Source organism: Vicugna pacos, chromosome 6, assembly GCF_048564905.1.
Source record: "Vicugna pacos chromosome 6, VicPac4, whole genome shotgun sequence".
Classification (NCBI taxonomy): Eukaryota; Metazoa; Chordata; class Mammalia; order Artiodactyla; family Camelidae; genus Vicugna; species Vicugna pacos.
Window position 1 is genome coordinate 41,961,461 of NC_132992.1, and position 23,634 is coordinate 41,985,094.

The window sequence follows — 23,634 nt, forward strand, 5'->3', positions numbered from 1 at the left end:
GCCTTAAATTTTTATACTTTTTATTTATGCAAACTATAAAATTTCCCATAAATGCATTAAGTGGTTTTGTCTTATTTTAAGCCTCTTTCACGTTTTCTTCCTTTTCCATCGTTTTAGTAACTACTGTTCCTTCTGGATCATAGTTCATGATTGTCCACCCTCTTCTTTCATCTCATAAAAACTGAACAGTGTAATTGAAAATCTTTACACTTAACTAACAAATTCTCTAACAAAAATCCTTAACAAAATGAAATTTTGTAAAATGTAACCCTGGTGCTGGTTAATCAAGCTAGACAAATTTTTTTATACCAATGATTTTAATTAAAGTGAAATACTAACGAATACTTTCTATTGAAACACCCTATTAAAATAAACATGTCCAGACACTTTCCAGAAATGAAATCGCTCTACTTTGATGGCTGGGGAAGTCTATAATCTTTGATATACATAATACTTTAGAAGAAGATTCAAAGTTAAATGACTATTAAAGTATCTTTCAAATGTTCAAATTCTTAATGACTAATGTCAGAAATACTCCATGAAAACTTCCTTTATTTCTAAACATTATACAGATTTAAGGTGGACTCCTATCTTCACCAGAACACTTGCCACATTTGAGCTACGAGGAACCAGTATTTACTACCTCCTAATTTCATCCTATTGCTTCCAAACTACTGCAACCAAAATCCCAATAACCAGAACACTGGCTGTGTTCCATGGGCATATGAAGTGTTTTATTTAGACCATTCCCAAGGATTCTCCTTCAAACGTTTTACATGCAGCATTCAAGCTTATTGTAATGAATACAGTCTAGTCTTTAGGAGATCATGTATCGTCAAGGTCTGCAGAGTTTTCATTATCATTTGCAACAAGGGCTTCTCTATTCTCATAAGTCCAGAAGCCATTCAGATCAATCAGAATGGTGGTGACTGTGTCACCTTGATTACTGTTGATTAAATCCTGAAGAGAGATTTTCAAAGGATCCTTTGGTTTTACCATGTCAAAGATTTCATCCTACAAGAGAGGAAAAAATGATGAAGTCTCATATCCAATTCACTTAATTTCTATCACACAATGACCTAAACTTTAGGGCCAGCACTTGAGCTTACATAAAATTTTTGTTCCAGTGTTTTTTTTCCACAGGCAATCCTCTTATCTACATATACAGAATTTTATTGGAAAATTCCTTAGGTACAAGTATACTGTTAGAGATACTGTGGGTTCAGGTGCAGACCATCACAATAAAGTGGGTATGTAATAAAGCAAGTCATATACATTTTTTGGTTTCCCAGAGCATATAAAAGTTATGTTTATACTATACTATGGTCTATTAAGTGTGCAGTAGCATTATGTCTCATAAAACAGTGTATATACTTTACTTAAAAAATACTTGATAGCTAAAAATGCTAACCATCATCTAAGCCTTCAAGTCATAATCTTTTTGCAAAAGTAACATCAGAGATCACAGATCAGAGACACCAAGTAATAATAATGAAAACATTTTAAATATGGTGAGAATTACTGAAACGTGACAGAGACATGAAGCAAGCAAATGCTATTGGAAAAATGATGCCGATAGACTTGCTTGATGTAGGGTTGTCACAAACCTTCAGTTTGTAAAAAATGCAGTAAAACAGGATATGCCTGTGTGTGTCTTATAAGAGTTTAATCTACTCTAAGCCACATGAGCTAATTAGTGGCAAAACTATCTAATGCAGTGTTCTTGGAATACATGTTAACTAACTACTTATATTTTTCTCTTGTCTTTTAATCGGTAAAGCAGAGCCTTGATTTAAGTGCAAATTCAGCCCAAAGTAAAAAACTTATGTGCTTTAGAGCCAAGGCAGTGACAAAACTTCATTTCCAATATTGATGTCAACCTTTTTCTCTGGACCTGGAATGGGTAGGGGGAGTCTGGTATTGAAGAATTAAATCATCCATAATGACACTAAATTGTGCTAAAAATGACTGGAATAGTTGGAAGAACCTCTCCTATACTATGAAATGTACTATAAGAATATTTACAAGGAATTAGTACATTTTCATCTTTTTGTAGTAAAATGACTCAGAGTATTTAGTAGCGTTTAAAGAGGCAAATTACATTTTTAAAAGATAAGAACAATTCAGGTAAAATGATATGTATGAACTTTTACTCTTGTTGCATGTGAAACTTCCCTTTCCAGGTTGGTGGCAGTTTAAAATTACTAGTTCTTAAGTTGCCAGTTGCATAGTTGCAAATTTGTCTCACATTTAACCAAAATAGCCCTTTATCTTATTATACTTGGTTAAAACTGGATGGATTATTTTATTACATTTTTAACCTGAACAAGTACTGGATACTTAATGTGTTTCGTAGCTGGTGAAACTCTGATTACTAAAATGCTAAGTATAGCATGTGTTTTAAATAGTGGTAGTTTTCATACTGTCAGACCGGTGTCTCCTTAAATGATACCAAAGCAAACAAGCTGTTTAAAGTACCAGACTGAAAAGGTGCCTGAACCTAAACAGTTCCCCAAAATTCAGTTTACAGTGGAACAGACTGTCAGAGGGTGCAGGCTGTACTGATTCTCTTAATTTTCAATCAAAATGAATGAATGCTTCCAATGAGAACAGGAGGCTGATAATGCTAAAATCATAAATTACACAAATCATTAGTCCAAGTATGGTCTCAGTTTCTAATGATTTAAATATTAATTCAGAACAAATGATAGCAAATACTTGATTTGGTTTAGTATTTCATAAGTTGCTTTCAGGAAAAACTTCATTTAATACATGATTATCTGGTCTTATGTAAGTTAAATAAAAAGGTAACCTTGACGTCTTGAAATGAAACAGGATCCTGTCCATGGATTTTCATTAGTTCCTGTATGGCCTGTAGGTAGTAGAAATCAATGTGTAAATAAAAAATAAAACACACAACACCTCCTGTCCTATTCCACAGCCCCTTTCTAGTTCCATTCCCTGTCCTATCAAGACCAGAGGCCTCATTGTTTTGCCAATTGCTCTTGCCAATATTCTCAAATTCCTTGCCCTTGTTTCATGTCTGTTCAGCAAAACCTAAACACGGGATCAGTGTAACCGTCAGCCTTTCTAGACATACACCTTAGCTGTGGAAAACTTCAGAAAGGAAGTATACAAGACCACAGATTACTATTCATTACATAGGAATGGTCTCCAACCCCACATGTGCCTTAAACATGGCCTGCTCCTCCCATTTTCAAGGAGCGCTGTTCACACCATCACCATTCTTTAAGAGACCCAGTACATCAACACCCCTCCCACCCTACACTTTTATCTTCTACTTGACAGAAAAAAATGGAGGTGAGCCTCCCTCAAACTCTTCTCTTTTATGAACTTAAACAGAAAATACTGACTGAAAAAACTACTGTGATCCAGCTGGACCAATAAGTATTTTAGGTAGGAGTCATTCACTAGAAAATGTGGAGCTTAAAATTCTTGGAAAATAATTAACTAAAATAGGTCTAAGTCCCTGCTCTGCAGTGCTGCTGATACCAGAGTGTGCACAGGGCATCTCTTTGAAGTAGCTGAGAATCTGAGTATGCTCTCAGCTACCAGAGTAGCAGACCTGGATGGTATGATCTAGAGAGTACACCACCCAGGTCCAGATTTGTCACTGGGATACTGATGTACAAAGGAGCCAAGAACAGCCCAGGACTGCAGGCCTCAGCACCAGTAACTTCTTACCTTAGCCCATATGACCAAGCCTAAATAAACTTTGGTAAAAGAAATGCATGAAATATTTTCAATGTATTAAAAAATAAAATTTAATATTCTAAGAATAGATACACTATAAACAAATGTTTGTGAAAAGGGATTGAGTAATTTCCAAAAGATACATTTACTTTGTTTTCCTAAAACTGAATTATCACTTAATAGGTCTGCCTAAAGCAGAGGCATCCCTACGTGATGTGATATTATAGTCTCAGATGAGCGATTGATTTAAGCCCATGTAGCATTCAGTTTTTAAAAACTACATCCTAATACTGAGATTGTAATTTATCCTTATAGTATTTGTAGTCATTATTACCTAGAAAATCGTAATAGAAAGCCTTTTGGGGAATTTAACATGAAATTATGAAATATATACTATGAAACTCAGAAATCAGAGTTATTTTAGAAGTATCAAAAATTTTACATGGAAAAGAAAAAGCCTCTGGGAAAATAGTTTATGACAAAGATATGAAAATGTCATTTTTATTGTTTAAAAAAATTTCTTCTTGCTACTGATCTTAACCATATAAAAACCTCATGGTCTTCTAAAAACTATTTATAAAAATGTAGCAATGGAGTGGAATACTACTGTATAAAACTATTCTATCAAGTAGAAAAGTCACCATTCAATTTGAGGAATGATTTATCTTGAAAGGGCAAACACACCTACATTTGCTTACACTTGCTGCATCTGAATGCCTATCAGATAAAATACATTCAGATTCCACTTCAGAGCTCATCACGCTATTCTCAGAGACCACGTAAGGTACAGAATTTCAGCAAATCTGTTTCACACTGAAATGCAGCACACAATTCTAGCCAATTTTAAATTTGTGTTTTTTACAGCATAGCAATTAAAAGAATATATAACTACCAAGGTCTACAAACCTCTGTGAAAAAGGAGTTACCTTTTCTGAACTGTTTAATTAAAGCTTCAGTAGGATTTTACATACTAGTTTTTGATCACCAAGAGCACAGAATTTCTCAGGCATGTTTGTATCTCCACTGGGTAATAGCTCAACATATATATACACACACTTTTTTAGTACTCTTCGACTAGTCAAATCAGCATTGATTTAGCTCATTTATATTTTTAAAAATAGAAAAAACAAAATTAAAACCAGACCTGATACCCTTCTGAAATCTCTTATATAAACATCATAAGTTAGATAAAATTGTCACTGAGTAGTTAATTTAAACCAAATTGTATAACATATCTTAAGGAACAAAGACACATATACTCAAATGAGACTTACCCTAAAGAAATAATTAAGGGAAAAGACATTCAGATATCCTTTGTTCTCAATATCAAGTAATTTGAAAATATATTGTAGAGCTGCAGGTTCTTTTCGATTTTCTAATGCAAGAACAAAATCGAGGTAGGTCTTATAGTCCTATTGAAAAGAAAATCATGTTCATTAGAGGCCTTATTTGGAATTAACTTTTCAGGTGAATATCTAATGATTTTAAGCTATTATGTAATCAAAGGTGGAAAATTTTTAAAAATATGAAATGAGAAATCTACCTGTATACTTAACATTGGTTTCTAGGAATTCTACGTAGCCGTTAATTTGTACAGGAAAGTTGTAGGGGCACAGCTCATGTTCTTATGAGAGATTTGCTGTGTTAAACCAAAATTTTCTTTCATTACAATTTTGAGATGGACAAGACAGCATACGTTGCTAGTAAATTTATATTAACATTTCAGTGTGGTCATTTTGAAATACTGTCTTAAAATTTTAATTCAGATGATTTCCAATAAGTCTTTTTAACAGTGTCAGATATTCTACAGCGAACAGACGCCGTTCTCATCCAAAAAAAAAGTACAAATGAAGGCTAAAAAGACATGAAGAGAACAGAAAGCTTTCTCTACAGAAAGGGGATAAGTCACAGAAAACTTTTTTTTGCGTGGTTAAAAGTAGTAAAGTACTTGGGAGATTCTCACTTGCAAAAGAAAATTTATAATCTTGGAGAGGACTTTTTAAAGGATTCTTTTCTGTTTAAATTGCAGTATAAAGAACTAGACATGCAGCCTTATCATGGTCTAAACTCCACACACAGCTGTAGCTTCTGATTTTCTTTATTCACAGGTCATTAGTATACTCCAAGCGCCTCACTATTAACCATGGACAGCTGTGGGAGTCACTAAGCAGAGTATCTGCACCTTTTTTCCCTTTTCCTTTGCACTTGGCTAACAATGTTACTTAGAAAACTGCTATTAACACTAAATGATAAAACCTAAAAACCCTGATTCTCTTCTGACAATATGACCATCTCTTAACTTTTCTAAACTAGTGATGCTTATCAGATCCTTAACACATTTTTAATTGCAAGAATGGTGGTTAAAAATGCTGTTTAGAATTTTCTTCTCAAATATTTTACATTGTTATAATAAAAGGACCAGTGCATACTACTAAGTCTTTAGCTACTAAAATGTAGCTGCTTAGAGTAATATAACCTGATTCTTAGATTTAAATCATGGCATATGTGGTACTAGATCTGACCTGGTAACTTAATGAACAAATCACATATATGAAAACAGTCAATAGAATTTGTCCATTTTTCAGGTTTTTTTAAAACTAGTCCACACTCCTCTACAATAGGTGCATAGATGCACTGACAATGAAGTAAACCAAATACTAAACTTTTCTATTTGCCCTGAGTCCATAAGGGAAGTAATGTTTTTGAACAAATTTACCTTAAGATCAAAGGCTCTGAATCTCAAATAACTTGATCAGTGTATACTTTTTAAGATACTGTTACACAGATATGAAAATAATGCTGTACCACATCAAGAAAAAGCTTTTGTGATTAAAAAATGGGCAGAGGACCTGAATAGGCATTTTTACAAAGAAGACATCAGATGGCCAAGAGGCACATGAAAAGATGCTCAACATCACTAATCATCGGGGAAATGCAAATCGAAACCACAATGAGATATCACCTTACACCTGTCAGAATGGCTATCATTGAAAAGACAAATAAATACTGGGGTGGGTGTGGAGAAAAGGGAACCCTTGTGCACTGTTGGTAGGAATGTAAATTGGTACAGCCACTATGAAAACACTATGGAGGTTTCTAAAAATAGAACTACCATATAAGCAGCAATTCCATTCATGGGTATTTAAAGAAAATGAAAACATTAATTTGAAAAGATATATGCATCCCAATGTTCATAGTAGCATTATTTACAGTAGCCAAGATATGGAAGCAACCTTAGTGTCTATACAGATGAATGGATAAAGATGATACGGTGTGTGTATACACACACACACTGGACTACTACTCAGCCATAAAAAAGAATGAAATCTTGCCATATGCAACAACACAGATGGATCTGGAGGGTATTATGCTTAGTGAAATAAGTCAGAGGAAAAGAAATACTGTATGTTTTCACTTAAATGTGGAATCTAAAAAACAAAACAAATCAACAAATATAACAAAACAGAAACACGACTCACAGATACAGAGAACAAACTAATGGTTACCAAGGGGGAGAGGGGTGTGCAGAGGGGCAAAATAGGTGAAGGGGATTAAGAGGTCCAAACTGCCAGTTAAAAAACAAGTCAAAGAGTTGTACAGCACAGGGAATATAGTCAATATATTACAATATCTTCAGTGTGTCATCTGTAAAAATATTGACTCACTATGTTGTATACATGAAACTAATGTAACATTGTAAGTCGATTATAGTTTAATTTTAAAAAGTCTTTTGGAAATTGTAGGAGCCTAAATTTTTAAAACTTAGAGATTTAAATTACCATTTCTCCATCATAAGTGAGACACTCCTGGAAAACACGGTCTAAGAAGACATTGGTCATGGTTGCTGTTCCATAGCGGGAGAGTTCTTCTTTACTGAGCATGCCGTTGTGATCCTTATCAAGATTCAAATACTGGCCTTGGGAAGAAAGATGGTAAGAAAACACTTAAGAATAAAATAAAATTCTTTAAAAGACAAAAGAATAAACACTAACAGAAGTTATTTTTGTTGGTCACCATTTTGATTTTTAAACTGATTATGTTACATTTAGGGCAGACATCTGCTATCCCTGCAGGCTCTATCAGAACAACCATTAAACTGGAACTGGTCAAGGAAAACTCATCATGAAGGCCATGCCTTTGGACTATTTCACTTACATTATTATTCTATTTCAGTTTGTAACCTTTTAGAACGTTCCTAGGATTCTAAATTAAATGGAGGTGGGGGGTCAACCAACATAAAGCAGTGAAATGCTGACACCTGAAAGCAGAGGTCAGGGTTGCCAAAACGAGTCAGAAGATGACCCAATGGAACAATGTAACAGACTAATGAAATTCAAGAAAAGAGCAAGCTCGGCCCTAGAACACCTCCTTCTGAGGACCCTGAGAGTAGCATTTTATCACAATGCAAGATCATAGGTGATGTTCACAATGACGTTCCTGAGTCAACAAGAAAGGATCAAACGACAGTGTATGTTCTATTAAAGTGTTAGAAATGTACTAACTTAAATAAGAGTTACAAAAATACAAAATGTTGGTATTTAAGCAAGTAAAAGTTAGTCATCTAGAATAGAAACTCTTAAGGTAAATTACAGTACTTTGATCTTAAGGTATATTAGCCTATGTAGAAAACTGTCCTTTGAACACCACTTAATGAAACATTAACTGAGGAATGGATAATTCAAATTCTGGCATTAAGATAGGAACATACCATACACCCTCAGGGCAGAAGGAGCAGAAAACCAATTTGTTTCTTGACTCTCCTTGGATAGTTCCTCATCCCTTAACTAAATGAACACAGAGACATAAGTAGAAGATAGCAACTGTCAAGTGACATAATTAAGTAGTTTAAAAACATACTTACCTCCAGTAAATCATCCAGGAAGCTGCACGCTAAAATATCTTGAATTTTTATCTTCCCTTTAAAACACATTAACACAATTAATTTCATTTTAAAAATAAGAGCAACTCAATTTTATAAAGGTATTGTTTTATAAGAGCAATCCCATAATTAATATTTTAAAGCTTCCTAGGTCTTCTTCTCCAAGTCCTTACTATGTACTGCTATGAAAGGGAACTGTGCAGGGAATATTTAATAAATCTCATACAGGTATGTCTACCTATATACACCCAACTATATACATCCAATTGGTACACTGATACAGATTCCAAAAGAAGTTGTGTTAACTTTTTTGTGGATATGGATATGAGACTGTTAGCAGTCCAAGAGACCGTCTCCATATTTCTTTGGAGGTTCAGGAATAGAAAGCAATACAGAGGTGTGGTTAAGAGCAGATAGATGGAGAGTTAAATCACTCCTAGACAGGCAATCCATCTGAGTCTCAGTTGCTTCACACGTAAAATGTGTATAATAATATCTTCCTTATAGTGTTATGAGAAGGAAATGAAAGAATCTATGTAAAATGCTTAGCATAGTACTTAGTGCATAATAAACAGTCAAAACTGTTAGCTATTATTATTTTGTAAAGTTGAAAGGGAAAAGATGTGTATATGCCTGTAATGGAGGTGTTTACAAAAGACTGTCAGCTCCCTGTACTGTGATGGACTCATAGCTGGATTTTCAAAGACAGAAGGAGAATCAAGGACTTTGATTTGGGCATTCTGTCCTTTCCTCTGTCTCAGTTACACATATTTAATTAAGCCCAGCACGTTAGAATAGTTGATAAAGTGTACTGTTAATGAGGCCATATTTACAAATCTGATCCTCATATAGGATAGCTAACTTGAGAAAGAGAAAAATACATCATAGCTAAACAGTTCTATCTCCCAATTCAGATTTTTCATCAAAAAGAACAATTCTCCAGCACATAACCTATCTGGGATAGCAAATTATATCAGAATACTTGGCTTCAAAGAACTGGCAAGAGCCAGAGATCACCTGGTTCATAGTTCATTTTAGAGATGAGAAACTGTAAAAGGTTAGGTGACATACCCACTGTCACAACTGATGATGGCTGATGCAAATAAATCAAAAGGTCTTTATATATTAACAGCAATGACATGTTAGGAAAATAAATAAATGACATTTTAAAGACTTTAGTTCCTGAGATTTAGAAGTAATGATATTCTCCTTAATATAAGTTAGATAAGATTTTCCTTTACCTGTTCTTAGAGGGTCTAAAAAGAAGAAGAACTTCCTAACTGCTGTACAAACATAAAAGGAATAAAAAGATTTTTCCAGTCCATCTAACTGTGGCAAAGTAGGGATAAGTTCCAGTATGTAGTTTTCTAAATCCTGAAAGAACAAAAAACCAAAATAAAACTTTAAAGTCGTAAATGTCTGATTTCTTTTTTTTTGAGTTTAAATGTATTTTATTTTTAGAAAACCTATACAGGTAAATGTCTGATCTTGTTTCTTCATTAGATACTGGAATATAATTTCAGCCCTAAAAATTATTCAGCATTAATACTATATTAATGATGAAATAAATGCATAATTATATTAGAGGTGAAACTTTTAAATTTATTTTTACTAATTTACTTTTTATTTTCATCTTAACATAGTTTTGAATACATAACACATTCTACATAGCTCCAAATTCAAATGAAACAAAAAAGTATTCATTGAAAAGTTTCCCTCTCACCTATTTCCTCTACCTAGAGGTAACCTATATTATCAGCTTCTGATGTACCTTTTCTAAAGATAACTGATGCACGTATATGCCAATACGCATATGTATATATTTCTCTTCCTCTTTTTACATAGGATGTAGCAGTGTACCATGCAGATCTTTCTGTATCTTCTTATATCACTCAACAATATACTTTGCAGTGATTCCACCTTGACTATCAAAGCGTTTCTACTTTAAAAAAAAGCTATGTATTATTTCATTGTATGGATGTACCAAATCTATTTAACCAGTCTTCTGATGGGCATTTAGGTTGTTTCTAATCTTTTGCAACACTAAAAAAGCACAATAGGAGCTAAACTCATTTTTCATTCATAGATATTACGGGAAAATACAGGATATAATTTCTGTCAGTGGAGTTGCTGGGTCAAAGCATATGCACGTTTATAATTTTGATAAGACGTTGGCAAATTTCCCACTACCCCATAAAGGCCACATTCGTTTTACACTCCCACCGGCAATGTGAAGGCTCTATTAACAGTTCCCAAATTGTGCACCAGGAGTGCTACCCTAAACTCACAGGTGCAGCAGGATATAAATTTTTAAGAGAAACAGCGACATCTGTTGGATACTGCACAACATGTCACTATGAGCTCAAAGTAGTTCACATTTTCAACATCAGATTGAAATTATATTCCTTTTGATGACATTAATCTTTGCAAAGCTAGGTTTTGGGTGGTTGCTGTGATAAAGCTAGTATCACATGAAATGAGTGTGGAAGAGGCACCGAGGATGACTGTATCCAACCTAATCCCCAGGATTGAGTAGCTGTACAGTGCCCCATGGGTACACACATTCCATTAGTGACTGTCATTTAAGAATAAAGTAAAAATTAGATTTTCTTTTAACTTATGTGTATTATTTTTGTAAATGGTTAATAGGCTAATAAGTTAAGTGAATACTTTCATTAAATTGTTTCAAGCTAACTGTAAGGGCACCTCAGTGAACTGGAAACGTCTGGGAAACCATGGCCTATTTCACATTCCTTCATTAAAAGCATTATCAAACTTTTTGCTTTTTGTCAATCTCGTAGGCGAAAATGATATTTTAGTGTAGATCTATTTGGCATTTCTCTTATATAAAGTGAAGTTAACATTTTTTTCTTGTGATTAAGAAGCATTTGATAGGGAAGGATATAGCTCAAGTGGTAGTGTGCATGCTTAGCATACACAAAGTCCTGAGTTCAATCCCGAGTACCTCCTCTAAAAATAAATAAATAAATAAATAAATAAACCTAATTACCTCCCCCAATGGAAAAAAAAAGTAGCATTTATATTTTGCAAACTACTTATATCCTTTGCCCAGTTTTAACTGGGTTAGCAGCCATCTTCCTCTTGATTTCTAGCAGCTTTTTATACATTAGGGTAATTGGCCATTTGTCTGTGACTGAGTTTCAGACATTTTCTTAGTTTGTTTTCTTTAAGTTTGCTTATGATGGTCTTTGCTCTATAGATTTTTTTAAAATTTAGCTGAATTTATTATTTTTTAGACTTCTTAGAAAGGCTTTCCCTACTCCAAGATCATATATTTAAAAGTTTCGTTACTATTGTTAAGGATAGTGTTTCTATTTCATCTGAGACACTTTATAATTTAAGCTGCAGAACAGATGGCATCTCAAACATAGTGTGTCCAAAACTAGACTCCTATCATCCACAGCCCTGGTCCTCACCCATTTTTCCCTATTCCATCACTTATTCAAAGTGAAAATTTTAAACTCATCTTTGGTTCCTACGTTTTCTTCACCTAGGCCCCTAACCCTTGGTCAACATCTAACTTGGCAGCAAATTTTTGTGGTTGTTTTTTGGGGGTATGTGTCCAAAATATATGCTGAATTAATCCACTACTGGCTTCTTCTACAGCCATCACCCTGGTCTGATCCATAATCATCTTGAGAGACGATCTGCCTTCTGTTTCTAGAACAGGTCTTTAACTGTGCCTTGGGGACACTGAATTTGCTGTTACCTCTGTACTAAATCTTCATAAGGTAGGCTTCCTTCTCATCTTTCATAGCTAAAACTCAATCACTATCTCAAAGTACCCCTTCCATCTTACCTAAAACAGTTCCCCAACCCCAGTCATACTGTTTCCTATTATCCTATTTTCTCTTCAGAACTTGTCACTATTTGAAATCATCTTGCTTACAATTTAGTGTCTTCCTCCTCACTCTGCTAGAAAAAAAGCACCCTAAGAATAAGGCTTAGCACAGTACCGGGCACAAATTAAGTGTCTGGTACATGCTTATTTAATAAGATTTAGTAAGTGAATGAAAGTTTTTGCCTGTTCTACTCAAGTTACAGACACTGGCTCTGGAAATCACTGTCTTTTTAAACAAGGGAGATACAAGGTCTACAGGACAAAGTGCCAAGGTGAGGAGAAATACCTCTTTTCTTTGAGACAAATGTATTCTTTCATTGAGAGAAGGGAAAACAACTCCCTTTTAAACACAACTAGAGAGATACACTGCTGCTTTTCTCTCTCTTCCCCATCCCTCTTTCAACTTTTGTTTCCATTTGTGGAACGAGGCAAGAAAAGATAAATGTGTTTTGAAAACCAACAAGAATTCTCAGAGCTGTAGAAGGACTCCAGTACCTGACCTGAATTGTACCAACAGGTGGCTACTAGATCTTCCTTGCTAGGGAGAGAGGGACAGAAGCAAGAACCTTTTATTGGCAAGTTTATCTGAACCTTAAAGGACAAGAATTGTACTGTGATCCTAGATAGTTTTTCAAGTGTAAATGTTTAGGATGAGCTAACAGATTCTATCTATAGAACTCTGGATAAAACAGTGCAACAAATTATAACAGGAACTATAAACCATAACAAGGAACCTGGATTTCTTTAAGTCTTATATTTGAATATTTATTGAAATGACTAAATAACCTGATTTGTATTTATGCCTATTTGTATTTATCCCTTCCCTTTTCCTTCACAACCCTAAAAAGGATTCCATATATTTGGGGAAAAAGCCTGAGCTGAAAAGAAGCACATTCATACTATTTAGATACCCACACTTACAAGAAGAATAACGATTTGGATCATGAAGCTGCAATGTAATTCTGTTGATAACCTGGCCTAACTACATTAGTCCCTAATGGGAAATAAATAGTTCTTGGTAACTGACCTTACAACCCAAACCTACAGGTGAGAATATAGTCACAGTATTTTTCTTATATTTCCTAAAAGAGGGAAAACTTCTGGTCCCTACATTTTAAAACAGTCATACATTAATAACACTCATGAATAACCAGAAGTTTTTCACTGTTTTAAAGGTTGGATCAATACATGTATTGATCAAGATACATTTAAAAAGCTTTTTAGTAACATATTTGTAAAAACAAACAAAACTGAGACACAAAAACAAAGTAAGAATTATTTGTAATCTCAACACCCAGTGATAACTACTGTTTAACATTCTGGTGTCTAGTGTAGTTATTAAAGTAGGTCAAGACTTACAGATTCCCGAAGATACCCTTGTCCGGCAACATCATACAAACTGAGTCCTATTCTTGTTTGATGAAGCCAAACTAACAATAAACAGGAAAATGCAATATAATTATTAAGATCTATCTGTTAGCATATATATGCATTAAAGGAGATAAAGAGCTAGATTAAGGGGCAAGCTAATTTAATAACTATAAACAAATTTTTTCTCACACACATTACTTATTCATTAACCCCAAAATTGTTCAAAACGAAACAAACATACCACAGAATTAACTGCAGATATCAACGATTCTACCAAGCCTAAAGCGAGAACAAAGTGGACGCCCTTGGGAATACCGGTGTTCCAACAGGAGGAGTGTAATGTTAGGCCTTCAATGAAGTAGCTTTTATTCTACGGAGGTTAATTACTACAACTAAGTGTTAGTTACAGATGGTACACACAGGACTTCATAGGTCATAATGGAACTTAAAGGAATCATAACAACTCCAAGTTGTTAAATAAAAACTCCTTGAATATGATGCTACAGTTGTGAGTTTGGAACTATCCTCTCAGGCAACTCAACCTGTAATATACTGGTGAAATAAAATTACCAGTGGATTGAAATTATTTCCAGTAACCATACATTAAACCTCTTGGTTCAGCTTTTGATATACCTAGTTAGGTAGTATCTTCAGGATATATGAGGTTTTTGTTTTGCTTTGTTTTGTTTAATAGTGAGCCCAAATGTATAGTAGAAAATCACAGCTCTAGTAATTTCCAGGAGAGAATCATAGTAATAGGAAAATAAACCTTGGTCAAAAGACAAGAAATTCTGTTATTCAAACTTACTAAAACAGTTGTTTGACATGGAAGGGATACTATAAAAGCACGGACCAAAAATCTACTTTATTCCCAGACAGGAGTTCAAGCACAATGAAAATGAAATCACCTTTTCTCATGACGTAATTAAAGAACTGCATTATGGAAATTCTTCCATAGGAATCTGTATGAAGGAGTTTAGCAAAGACTTTTGCTGTAAAAAATTGCCTAAGGAAAGAAATAAAGATTCAATCATCTGCTAATATAATATAAAAATGACTCCTATATGATTTAGCAAACAACAAAATAAATTCAAAACAATTAAATCAAAGGGGTGAAAAAAATCAAAGAACTATAGGTTAAAACTTAAAATTTTAAGTCACACGCCTTTCTATTCTGTTGTCTTAAGGATGAAGGCCTTTGAAAAGTAGGAAGGAGAGCTCAGATTTGTGTAAGAAGAAATAGCTCTAGGCATGTGGGGACATTATTGCACTTATAGACAATCAGCTGTGGGGTTAAGGTAGTTCGCCTCAGCTCATATTATCACTTGTCTTCCCGGCATTTAAGAATAATTATTTCCCCCATCTCTACTTAAATTTTACTCTTTACAGAGATATACATACACAGTCCTATAACAATAATACCATAACTATCAAGAAAAGAAAATATAGGTTACCCATTACCATACTTCCAAAAGTAACATTTTGATATAACCTTTCACCTCTCCTCTGTGTATATGGATTTATTTTTAAAGTTACTATGTAGTTAGTATTCCATAATTTATTTAACCAGTTTCATGTTAATGAATATTTTGTTTGTTCTTTTGCTTTTGTTTGTCATGCTATTGTTTTTTTTTGTTTTTTGCTTTTATAAATAATGAATTCCTTGTATATTTTGGTACATTTATGTTATTATTTGCTCAGGATAAATTTCTAGAAGTAGAAAAAAAGAATGAAGGTCTATAATGTTGTAAATAAAGTATCATTATTTCTTTTAATAACTTTTAATAACTTCATACCAATGTAAGTTTCTCAACTGTAAGTAATTTTATTAAACTTTGTTAGTTCAATAAAAAGTTGACTCAAATTGTCATATCATTGACTTAAATTTTCATTAGTTCTTTGAAGCATTTAAAATGCTTTATCGCTTCTCGGCCTTTTGGCTAAGATCAAGTGTGTAAAATGCTTAATATAACATACTCCTTTGTTAATTATATTATTCTTACTTGCACTTTGGTCCAGCCTTTTCACCGACCTTCAAAAAATTTTCATAATTAATCATTGCTTCCTCTCCAATCATAGGTGGCGTCTGATGCTTGTCCAGCAAAAACCATAAGTTCTTAGGAGAATTGCAGAAATGACAATGTCATAATTAACAGAACAAAATTTTAAAACGTAGTTAAATGTGTTATAGTAGAGAGCTAATATTAAGAAGAACCTCATCCTCATTATCCTTTTGATTACTAATAATAAAAACAGCTAGCATTCACTGACTGCCTACTAAGTTCTAAAATTTTTCATATGCAGTTCCTCTTCAATGCATATAACTATATGATGTACATACTGTTATCCCTACTTTACAGATGAGAACTGAAGCACAGAATGTTAAGTCCATCATAGAGCAGGGCTACGATTTGAACCCTTACAGTTTGACCCTACAGTAGTGGTTCTCAACTTTGGCCTCACATTAAAATCACCTACGGACTTTAAAAAACAAAACAAAACTATCCTTGAGAGAGCCACACAAGCTCTGTAGCTGATTCTGGTGGGAACCATGGCTTCAGAGCCCCAGCTTTCACCGCTCTGCAGTACTGGCTCTACTAAGGCACCCTGAGATCCTGTAGGACGTGAGTACCAATCATAAATGGCTAACATACAAAGCAACTTTTCATTCCATTCTTACCTGTAACTCTTCATTATCTAACAGTTCTCTGCTTTTCCTTTGCAGGAAGACGGCTCTGGATTCCTCTCTTAATTTCTGTAGTAAGACTTCATCTTCAGCTGGCAGCTAAAAATACACTGTAGAGTTAATTTCTACACTTAAATTCTAGACTGGATTCTGTAAAATGTATTTGGCCTCATAAAAAACTATATATGCTACTGTCTCAAAATTACTTTTTTTTCTCAATTTTGCTTAACATCAAGTCATCATTTATTTAAAAAGTTCATTTACAAAGAGATCCGCAGAGAATTCAGTGATCAGCTAAGGGCCAGATTCCTGCCTGGAAAAAGCTAACTGTCTAGCCCAAATTTCTTTCTCTTTTTCTTTTTCTTTTCTTTTAGATCCATAGAAGTTTACTTAAAAATGAACACCACATTTAGTATGTGCTCATGATATACCAGGCATCAACACACACACGTTCTAATTTAATCCTAACAGCCCTGTGAGATGGACTTCATTAGGCTCAATTTAGAGAGGAGGAAATCAAAAGATGGATGACTTGATCAAGAACACATGTACAGTTAGTCAGTCCCAGACCCAAGATTTACATCTTCAGCATCCAAGACTGTTTTAATTTTTTATTAGTTGTTTGGTTTGGTTCCCCATTCCCCTCCGTCCCCTCAATTTCACATCAAATGTTAATGAGTTGCCCAAGGTCATGCAACTAGAGTAATCAAATTTGCCAGGGAGGAAAGCGGTGACCAAAGATGACAGGTGGTTTCTCTGAAGCGGTGGAGTAGAATGACAGGAAGAATAAACAAGGGAAAGAATGTCCCACAAATCCACAGCTGCAGACCAGAAACCATCTGGGATCTGGAAGAGGTCAGAGAACAAGAGACAGAAATGGGGGAAAAGGGGATTCCCTCAGAACCACAAGGGGACGTCTGGGACTGGAAGGGCAAGAAAGTTGAGTCATGGGCTCAGGAATGGGGTTACGTCAACATCTGAGGGCCGTTTCTGGGTTAGTAAGATACGATTTCATAATCCTGGTTACATGAGAGTGAATATAAAGTGCTCTGAAGTATGCAGACACTCCGTAAATGTGAATTCCCCTCCCGCCCCTACCCCAGACTATAAAAAATTCTCAGCTGTCTAGCTGCCTCTGGTTAAAAAAGTGTGAAATGCTAAAAAGCAGGAAAAGCATGTATGATGTGATCCCATTTTTGTTACACACACATACACATACATACATACAGAAATACGTAGAAGGATTCATATAAAATACTTATTTACATCTCTGGGCAATGTTATTATGGGCAAATATCAGCTTTAGCTGCTTTTTCTTTTTTCCATGACAGATGTGGATTAGTTATATAATTTTTAAAATGCTGGATACAAAGTATTACAAAAAAGTTTCCAATAAAATGGTTCACATGAAAAAAGCTTGTACTTGAAGTAAGTTTGAATTATCTTGATAATTCACTTATATTAATACTTCATTCCTTAATGCAAGCGAAATAAAATGTTCACTCTCTTTGCAAATATTGTTATAATTAATTGAGTTTAGAAGATAACAGGTTTAAGAGACATTCAGCTAAAACTCCAAAGTTAACTTTTCCATAGTGGTTACATTTTACATAATAGTAAATAGGTCCTATTCTTCTTAGTAGTCTTCAATTTCAGCTGTAAATAGCTTTCTTAAAGTCTTACTGTTTTTATCTATGACATTCTTTACAGTTTTGGCACTAGAAAACATTCAACTAAGTACAATTCAAAGTTTTCCACTCTCAATCTACTTTTCAGTTTAGCCTTGAGCAAAACATTTTACACCTTATGAGTAAAAGTCAGAGTTAAAAACTGTGATCAGCTAAGTAAACCTTAGTCTTACAGAAAGCCTGACAACATAATCCAATAGAATGCCTACTATTAACATCCGTAATGAAAATAGGGAAGGAAGGAAAAGCCTATCGCTTAAAAAAAGTGGCAAGTAAAAACTGTGTTCTTATACCAATTTATATGAAAAAACTAAGACCTAACCAGGTTGAAAATAGGAAGATCAACTAGAATGAAAAAATAAATATACAAAATTTTGAATATAATCAATTGACTTATTTATAAAATATAAGACTTTTAACTCATTTTAAAATTACATTTCATTTATAAATTCTGCAAGATATATGCTTAGATACCACTTACCCTGTAATAAAACCGGGGAATCGTCTTATAGAATTCATTTGTGTTTTTTCTACCTCCTTTCCATTCTGAGTAATATTTGGTAAATAAATCCATTTCTTCATCTTTTAATTCTTGTTCACTTTTTTTTTCTAGTAACAAAACAGAGTAAGGTGGGGGAAGCACTTTTAAATTCAGACAATAGTTTTTTCAAGACATCAAAATAGTGTAATTACAGCACAAAAAAGACCTTCACGATTGTGTTTAGACACTAAGCATCTTTATTAATTTTCTTGACACACCAAGAATCACTATTTTCCACTGAAACAGCCTCCTCTACCTCTTCAACCACTTCTCAGAGGCTCCCTCCACTTCTTTTTATCACCATCCTTGTCTCTTCCTCAAGTCACTGCCTCTCTTACAGACCTGACACGTCCAAAGTTATTTCATGAGCACTGACTCTGTACAGAGCACTGTGCTGGACTTTGGGTAGAGTAGTGAGAAAACAGGCACAGCCCTTGACCTCGGGAAAATTCAGCTTTGTAACCACTGTTCCTCTACCTAATGCAAATCCTTCCATCTGATGCTCACCTCTCAGGGTGCTATGACCCAGCCCGCCTGCTACTGGCAGTTCGCTGACTCATTTAGTCTTTCCTCCACACTCGTCTGTGGACCATGACAACTGGTGCACAGCACTCTGTACCTCAATGTCCAGCAATCCCCAAAGAATAAACATTTATGGGGGTGACTGTGTCCCCTCAACTCTGAAGGCTGTCACCTCTCCTCCTCTCTTACTCAGCAAGGCCACAGATCTTATCTGCTCCTAGTCTGAAATCTTAAACTCTAATATACTCTGAAAAATTTTCTCTCCTCCTGGTTATTCAAAACCTCACTGCACTGCAGCCTCATTGAGATCTTTAATTCTTTGATCTGTTTTCTCAAAAATTTTTCCTCCTCTTGGTCTCACTTCCTTCTCAACATGCCTGAAGTTGTTCCCCTAACATCCTCTTCTGCCTGGATTTTCTGCCACATCTGCCTTGCTAATTTTTAACCTTGGACCAATTTTATTATCTGTTTACTATGGCTCAATGCTGTTGGAGAAAGCTGCAAAATTTTGAAATATTTGGCCCCACAAGTTTATTTCATGGTTACTAATTAATAAGTCAGCCTCTCAAAAACACCAGTACACATTTTATTTGCCCATGATACCCTCTTGCTTATTCCTCTCAGTGACTGACTGCCCCAAACCTTCACTATAGTTCTCAAGCCCCCTCCATGTTCATCCTCAAGGGAGATGCGAATTCCTCCCAGTTCACCAAAAATTGAGTCTACTGTGTGTGGATATCCACAAACATTTGAGTGGAGTGGGAGAACAGGAAAGTATCACATCTGCATCTTACTTTCTTCCCGCCAGTGTAAGGGGAAGAGGTAGCTCTTATCCCAGGCTTACCCTCATCCTCCCATCTCCTCCCCCAAACTTCTTCCTTTTACCTATGGCCACACATAATTCCTTCTTTCTCAGGCACCTTTTCAAATGAAAAGCTTGTGTTGGCTCTCTTCCTTACCTCTCATGACTCTTTATGCAATCCTGACCCTACTCTTACCGCTCCGAAGAGACCACCCGGGCAATATGGGACCTAACTGCTTAGTTTAATGGACACACCTGTCCTTGATTTCTTTGTTAAATTTGATACTGTTGATGAGTCTAACCTTTTTGTGGCTTTTATGAGACCACACTGTCGATTCTCCTGTTTCCTGGCTATTTCTTCTTTTTTGTTTATCTTCTTCCTCTATCATTTCAACTTTTACAGTTTAATTTCTAAGTCCCAAACCTATGGCACTAACCCAGACATTGCTCTTGAACCCTAAACTCATACAATCAAAACAAAATATTTTCATCCTCATGCTCCAACATACCTAAAATAATCCCCCTATCCCTCATCTTACTACTCTTCTTCTAATTCCATATTTTGATTTCAGTAAATGGAAGCATTATCACCCAGTCACCTGAGCCCAAATCCTAAGAATCACTTTCATTATATCATCCAACTGTTCTAGGGATATACAAGTCTATGTGAGCGGATTTGTGTGTACACACGTGCGGTTTTTGACAGAGTGTCAGGGAAAGTCTTGCTGAGATGAAACTGAGCAGAAAAGAAACAAAACAAAACAAAAACACAACTGAAGGTGAGGAAGCTGGCTATCCAGATATCCGGGGGAAGCGCATTCCAGGCAAAAGAAACAGCCAGCGCCCAGGCACTAAAAAGAGAGCGTGCCTGGTGTGTGCAGGGAAGAGGGAGGCGGCCAGTGCAGTTGCAGCAGAATGAGCCAAAGAGGATAGCAGGAGATGAGGGAAGGCAGGTAATGGGAGGTCAGGCCACGAGGTCACTGGAAAGCCCTTGGCTTTTATTCTGGTGAGGGAAAGAGCCCCCAGAAGCAAATGGGAAGCTAATGCCGTAATCCAGGTGACAGATGGTGGTGGCTTGGGCCAGGGTGGCTGCAATGGAGGCTATCAGGAATAAATTCATCCTGGATATATTTTCTTTTTGGTCCCAGGATTTGCTGACACACTGGACGTGGGTTATTGAAGAGAAGAGCAGTCAAAGATATCTCCAAAGGTTCTGACCTGAGTAGATGGGGTTGCCAGTAACTAAGATGGAGAAAACTGTAAGTGAGCAAATCAGGAAGAAGAGCAGGAGTTCAATTTGGACAAGATCAAGGTATCTTATTAGAGCCAAGTAACCATGTCAAGTAGGCAATTAGACATATGAATCTGGCATTTGGGAAGAGGTTCAGGCTTGAGATATTTAGGAGATGTTAACAAATGCATAGCATTGAAAGCTGTAAGACTAGATAATTTCACCGCGAAGCAAGTGTAGACAGAGAATAGAAGCTGACAAGGGACTGGGCCTTGGGCACTCCAATGTTAAGTTCTTGGAGAGAAGAGGAAGAAAAAGCAAAGACTGAGAAGGGATGACTGGTGAGGGAGGAGGACAACTAAGAGTGTGTCTCCCAGAGACCAAGAGAACAAAGTATGTGTAAGAGGAGAGAGTGAACCGCTGTGTCCCTGGCAGGGACTGCTAGCAGGTCAAGTAAAGTGAGGAAAACTGAGCTCTGGAACAACATGGAGATTTCTGATGATCGTGACAAGCAGGAATCAGAGACAAGTACAGATTCAACTGATAACTCGTTTAACAAGTGTTGCTAAAAGAACAGAGAAATGAGGGACAGCTACAGGGCGAAATTAAAGTTTCTCTAAGGTGGGAGAAATACCACCATGTTCATATGCTGATGGGAATGACTGAGAAAACCTGATGATGCAGGAGACAGGGGATGACTGCAGGACTACATCCTTAAGGAGGCAAAAATGGCATCTAGCACAAAGGATGGGATCTAGCACACTGATGAAAAAGACAGCCTTCAATAGAAGTTGTACAACCTATATAACTGACATTATTTTCTCATCTCTCCCAACACTAAAGTGTAAGTTCTATAAGGACAAGAATTTCCGTGTGTTTGCTGCTACAGCCTAAGTTATGCACATAACAGACATGCAATGGAGTGGGTTTAAGAATGAAGAGGAAGAGAAAGCACAAGTAACAGGTAACTTTTTCGAGAAGTTTTCTAATAAGGGGTACAGAGAAATGTAGCAAAAGCTGGAGGGGGAGGTAAAATCAAATGACTTTTTTTTTTTAAGATGGGGAAATCACAGCATGTTTGTCAAAGCTGACGGAAATGATCTAGTAGAGAAGGAAAATTTGATGCGGTATGAGAGAGGATAAGGTCAGAGTGAAGTCAGTGAATACAAGAAAGGAACACGATCTAGTGCAGGAGTGGAGGGACTGTCTCAAATAAGCGCGATAAAGAGTTCATCATTTTAACAGTGAAGGTAGAGTGTCACCTATCGGGCGAAAGGGGCTGACAGAAATAATAAATGGGCAGGTGAGGTTCTTCTTTGCTTCTACGTTCTTAAATATACATACTAGTTCATCAGCTGAAGGTAAGAAGCAGGTAGGACATGAAGGTTTGGGAGATGAGAAAGAACTGACTTGGAGTGCAGGACAGTGAATGTCTAGGGAAACAAGGAAGAAATGTAGACGAATGACTAAAACACCTACTTTAGGTATTAATGGACATTGAATTAAAAGAGACAATTCACCACGGTTCCGTTTTTCTCCAGCCGCTATCAGCTGCCCCGGATGCCGGTGTGGAATAAGAACGATAGTTTTAATCAGACTGATTAACAAGCAAGCGTGAAGCAGAGAGAAAGAGACAAGGAAAAATGAATTATTAAGTCTAAAGGGGATAAGGACGGAAGTGAAAAGTGTGACAATTAAAAGTGGTAGGGTCAATGGATTCCGGTAGGATAGAAGAGTTGTTGACGCCAGGATTCTCGATTACCCCTCGCAAATCTAGGTCAGTACCATACAAGTGAGTGGCTACAGTAAGTAGCTTTTCATTCCCGCAAAGCTTTTCCCAGGGAAGTATGAGTCAAACCCCTCTAGATCCTTAAACCACTTCCCAGTCCGCCTCCTTTGTCAGGAGAGGTTTTACCGAAGCGGAAAGCGCGGCTCGCAAGGGCTGCTCCTCCCCATCCTCCCCCACCTCCTGGAGGTTGGGGCCAGGCTGTCTCTGCGGGCCGCCCCTCCCAAACTCACTGTTCGGACCGGTGTTAGGCGTCGCTAACCGCCGGCGAAGAATTTCTTTCCAGTCCATGGCTGACTCCGGCGCAGCAGTTCCCGCATTTGCTGTTTACTAACCGCTCCACCCCCGCCAGCTGAGGCGTCAAAGCCGCCCAGCCCCGTGAAGATCAGGAAGGCCGCTCAACCGCCATCTTGGACACGGGCGGAAGTCGACGAAACCGAAGAACTCCATCACTGCCCGCCACTGCGGAGAGTACGGCGATCACGCTAACAGACGTGAAAGAGACGGAAAATGGGCCTCCTTAAAGCAGCGTCCCAGCTTCACCACGTCCTA

The 23,634-nt window shown here is 36.2% G+C and overlaps 2 protein-coding genes across 2 annotated transcripts in view; one reads left to right on the forward strand and one right to left on the reverse strand.

Moving 5' to 3' along the window:
• Nucleotides 1-712: 712 nt before the first annotated feature.
• Nucleotides 713-23,452, reverse strand: PPP2R3C (protein phosphatase 2 regulatory subunit B''gamma). The gene is made up of 13 exons (XM_006212761.4): nucleotides 23,316-23,452; nucleotides 18,682-18,809; nucleotides 16,507-16,611; nucleotides 15,830-15,942; nucleotides 14,735-14,832; nucleotides 13,815-13,885; nucleotides 9,835-9,967; nucleotides 8,576-8,631; nucleotides 8,423-8,498; nucleotides 7,494-7,630; nucleotides 4,989-5,126; nucleotides 2,813-2,872; nucleotides 713-1,014 (listed from the first exon to the last, which is right to left on the reverse strand). Exons 1-13 carry the CDS (start codon nucleotides 23,371-23,373, stop codon nucleotides 826-828), a joined length of 1,362 nt encoding a protein of 453 aa, XP_006212823.1. The 5' UTR covers nucleotides 23,374-23,452; the 3' UTR covers nucleotides 713-825.
• The window catches only part of PRORP (protein only RNase P catalytic subunit), a 109,680-nt gene continuing 109,039 nt past the window's right edge, over nucleotides 22,994-23,634 (forward strand). Inside the window, exon 1 of the mRNA XM_072962931.1 lies at nucleotides 22,994-23,073. Coding sequence (XP_072819032.1) covers nucleotides 23,009-23,073 — 65 coding nt within the window. The 5' untranslated portion in view covers nucleotides 22,994-23,008. The remainder of the gene's footprint in view (nucleotides 23,074-23,634) is intronic.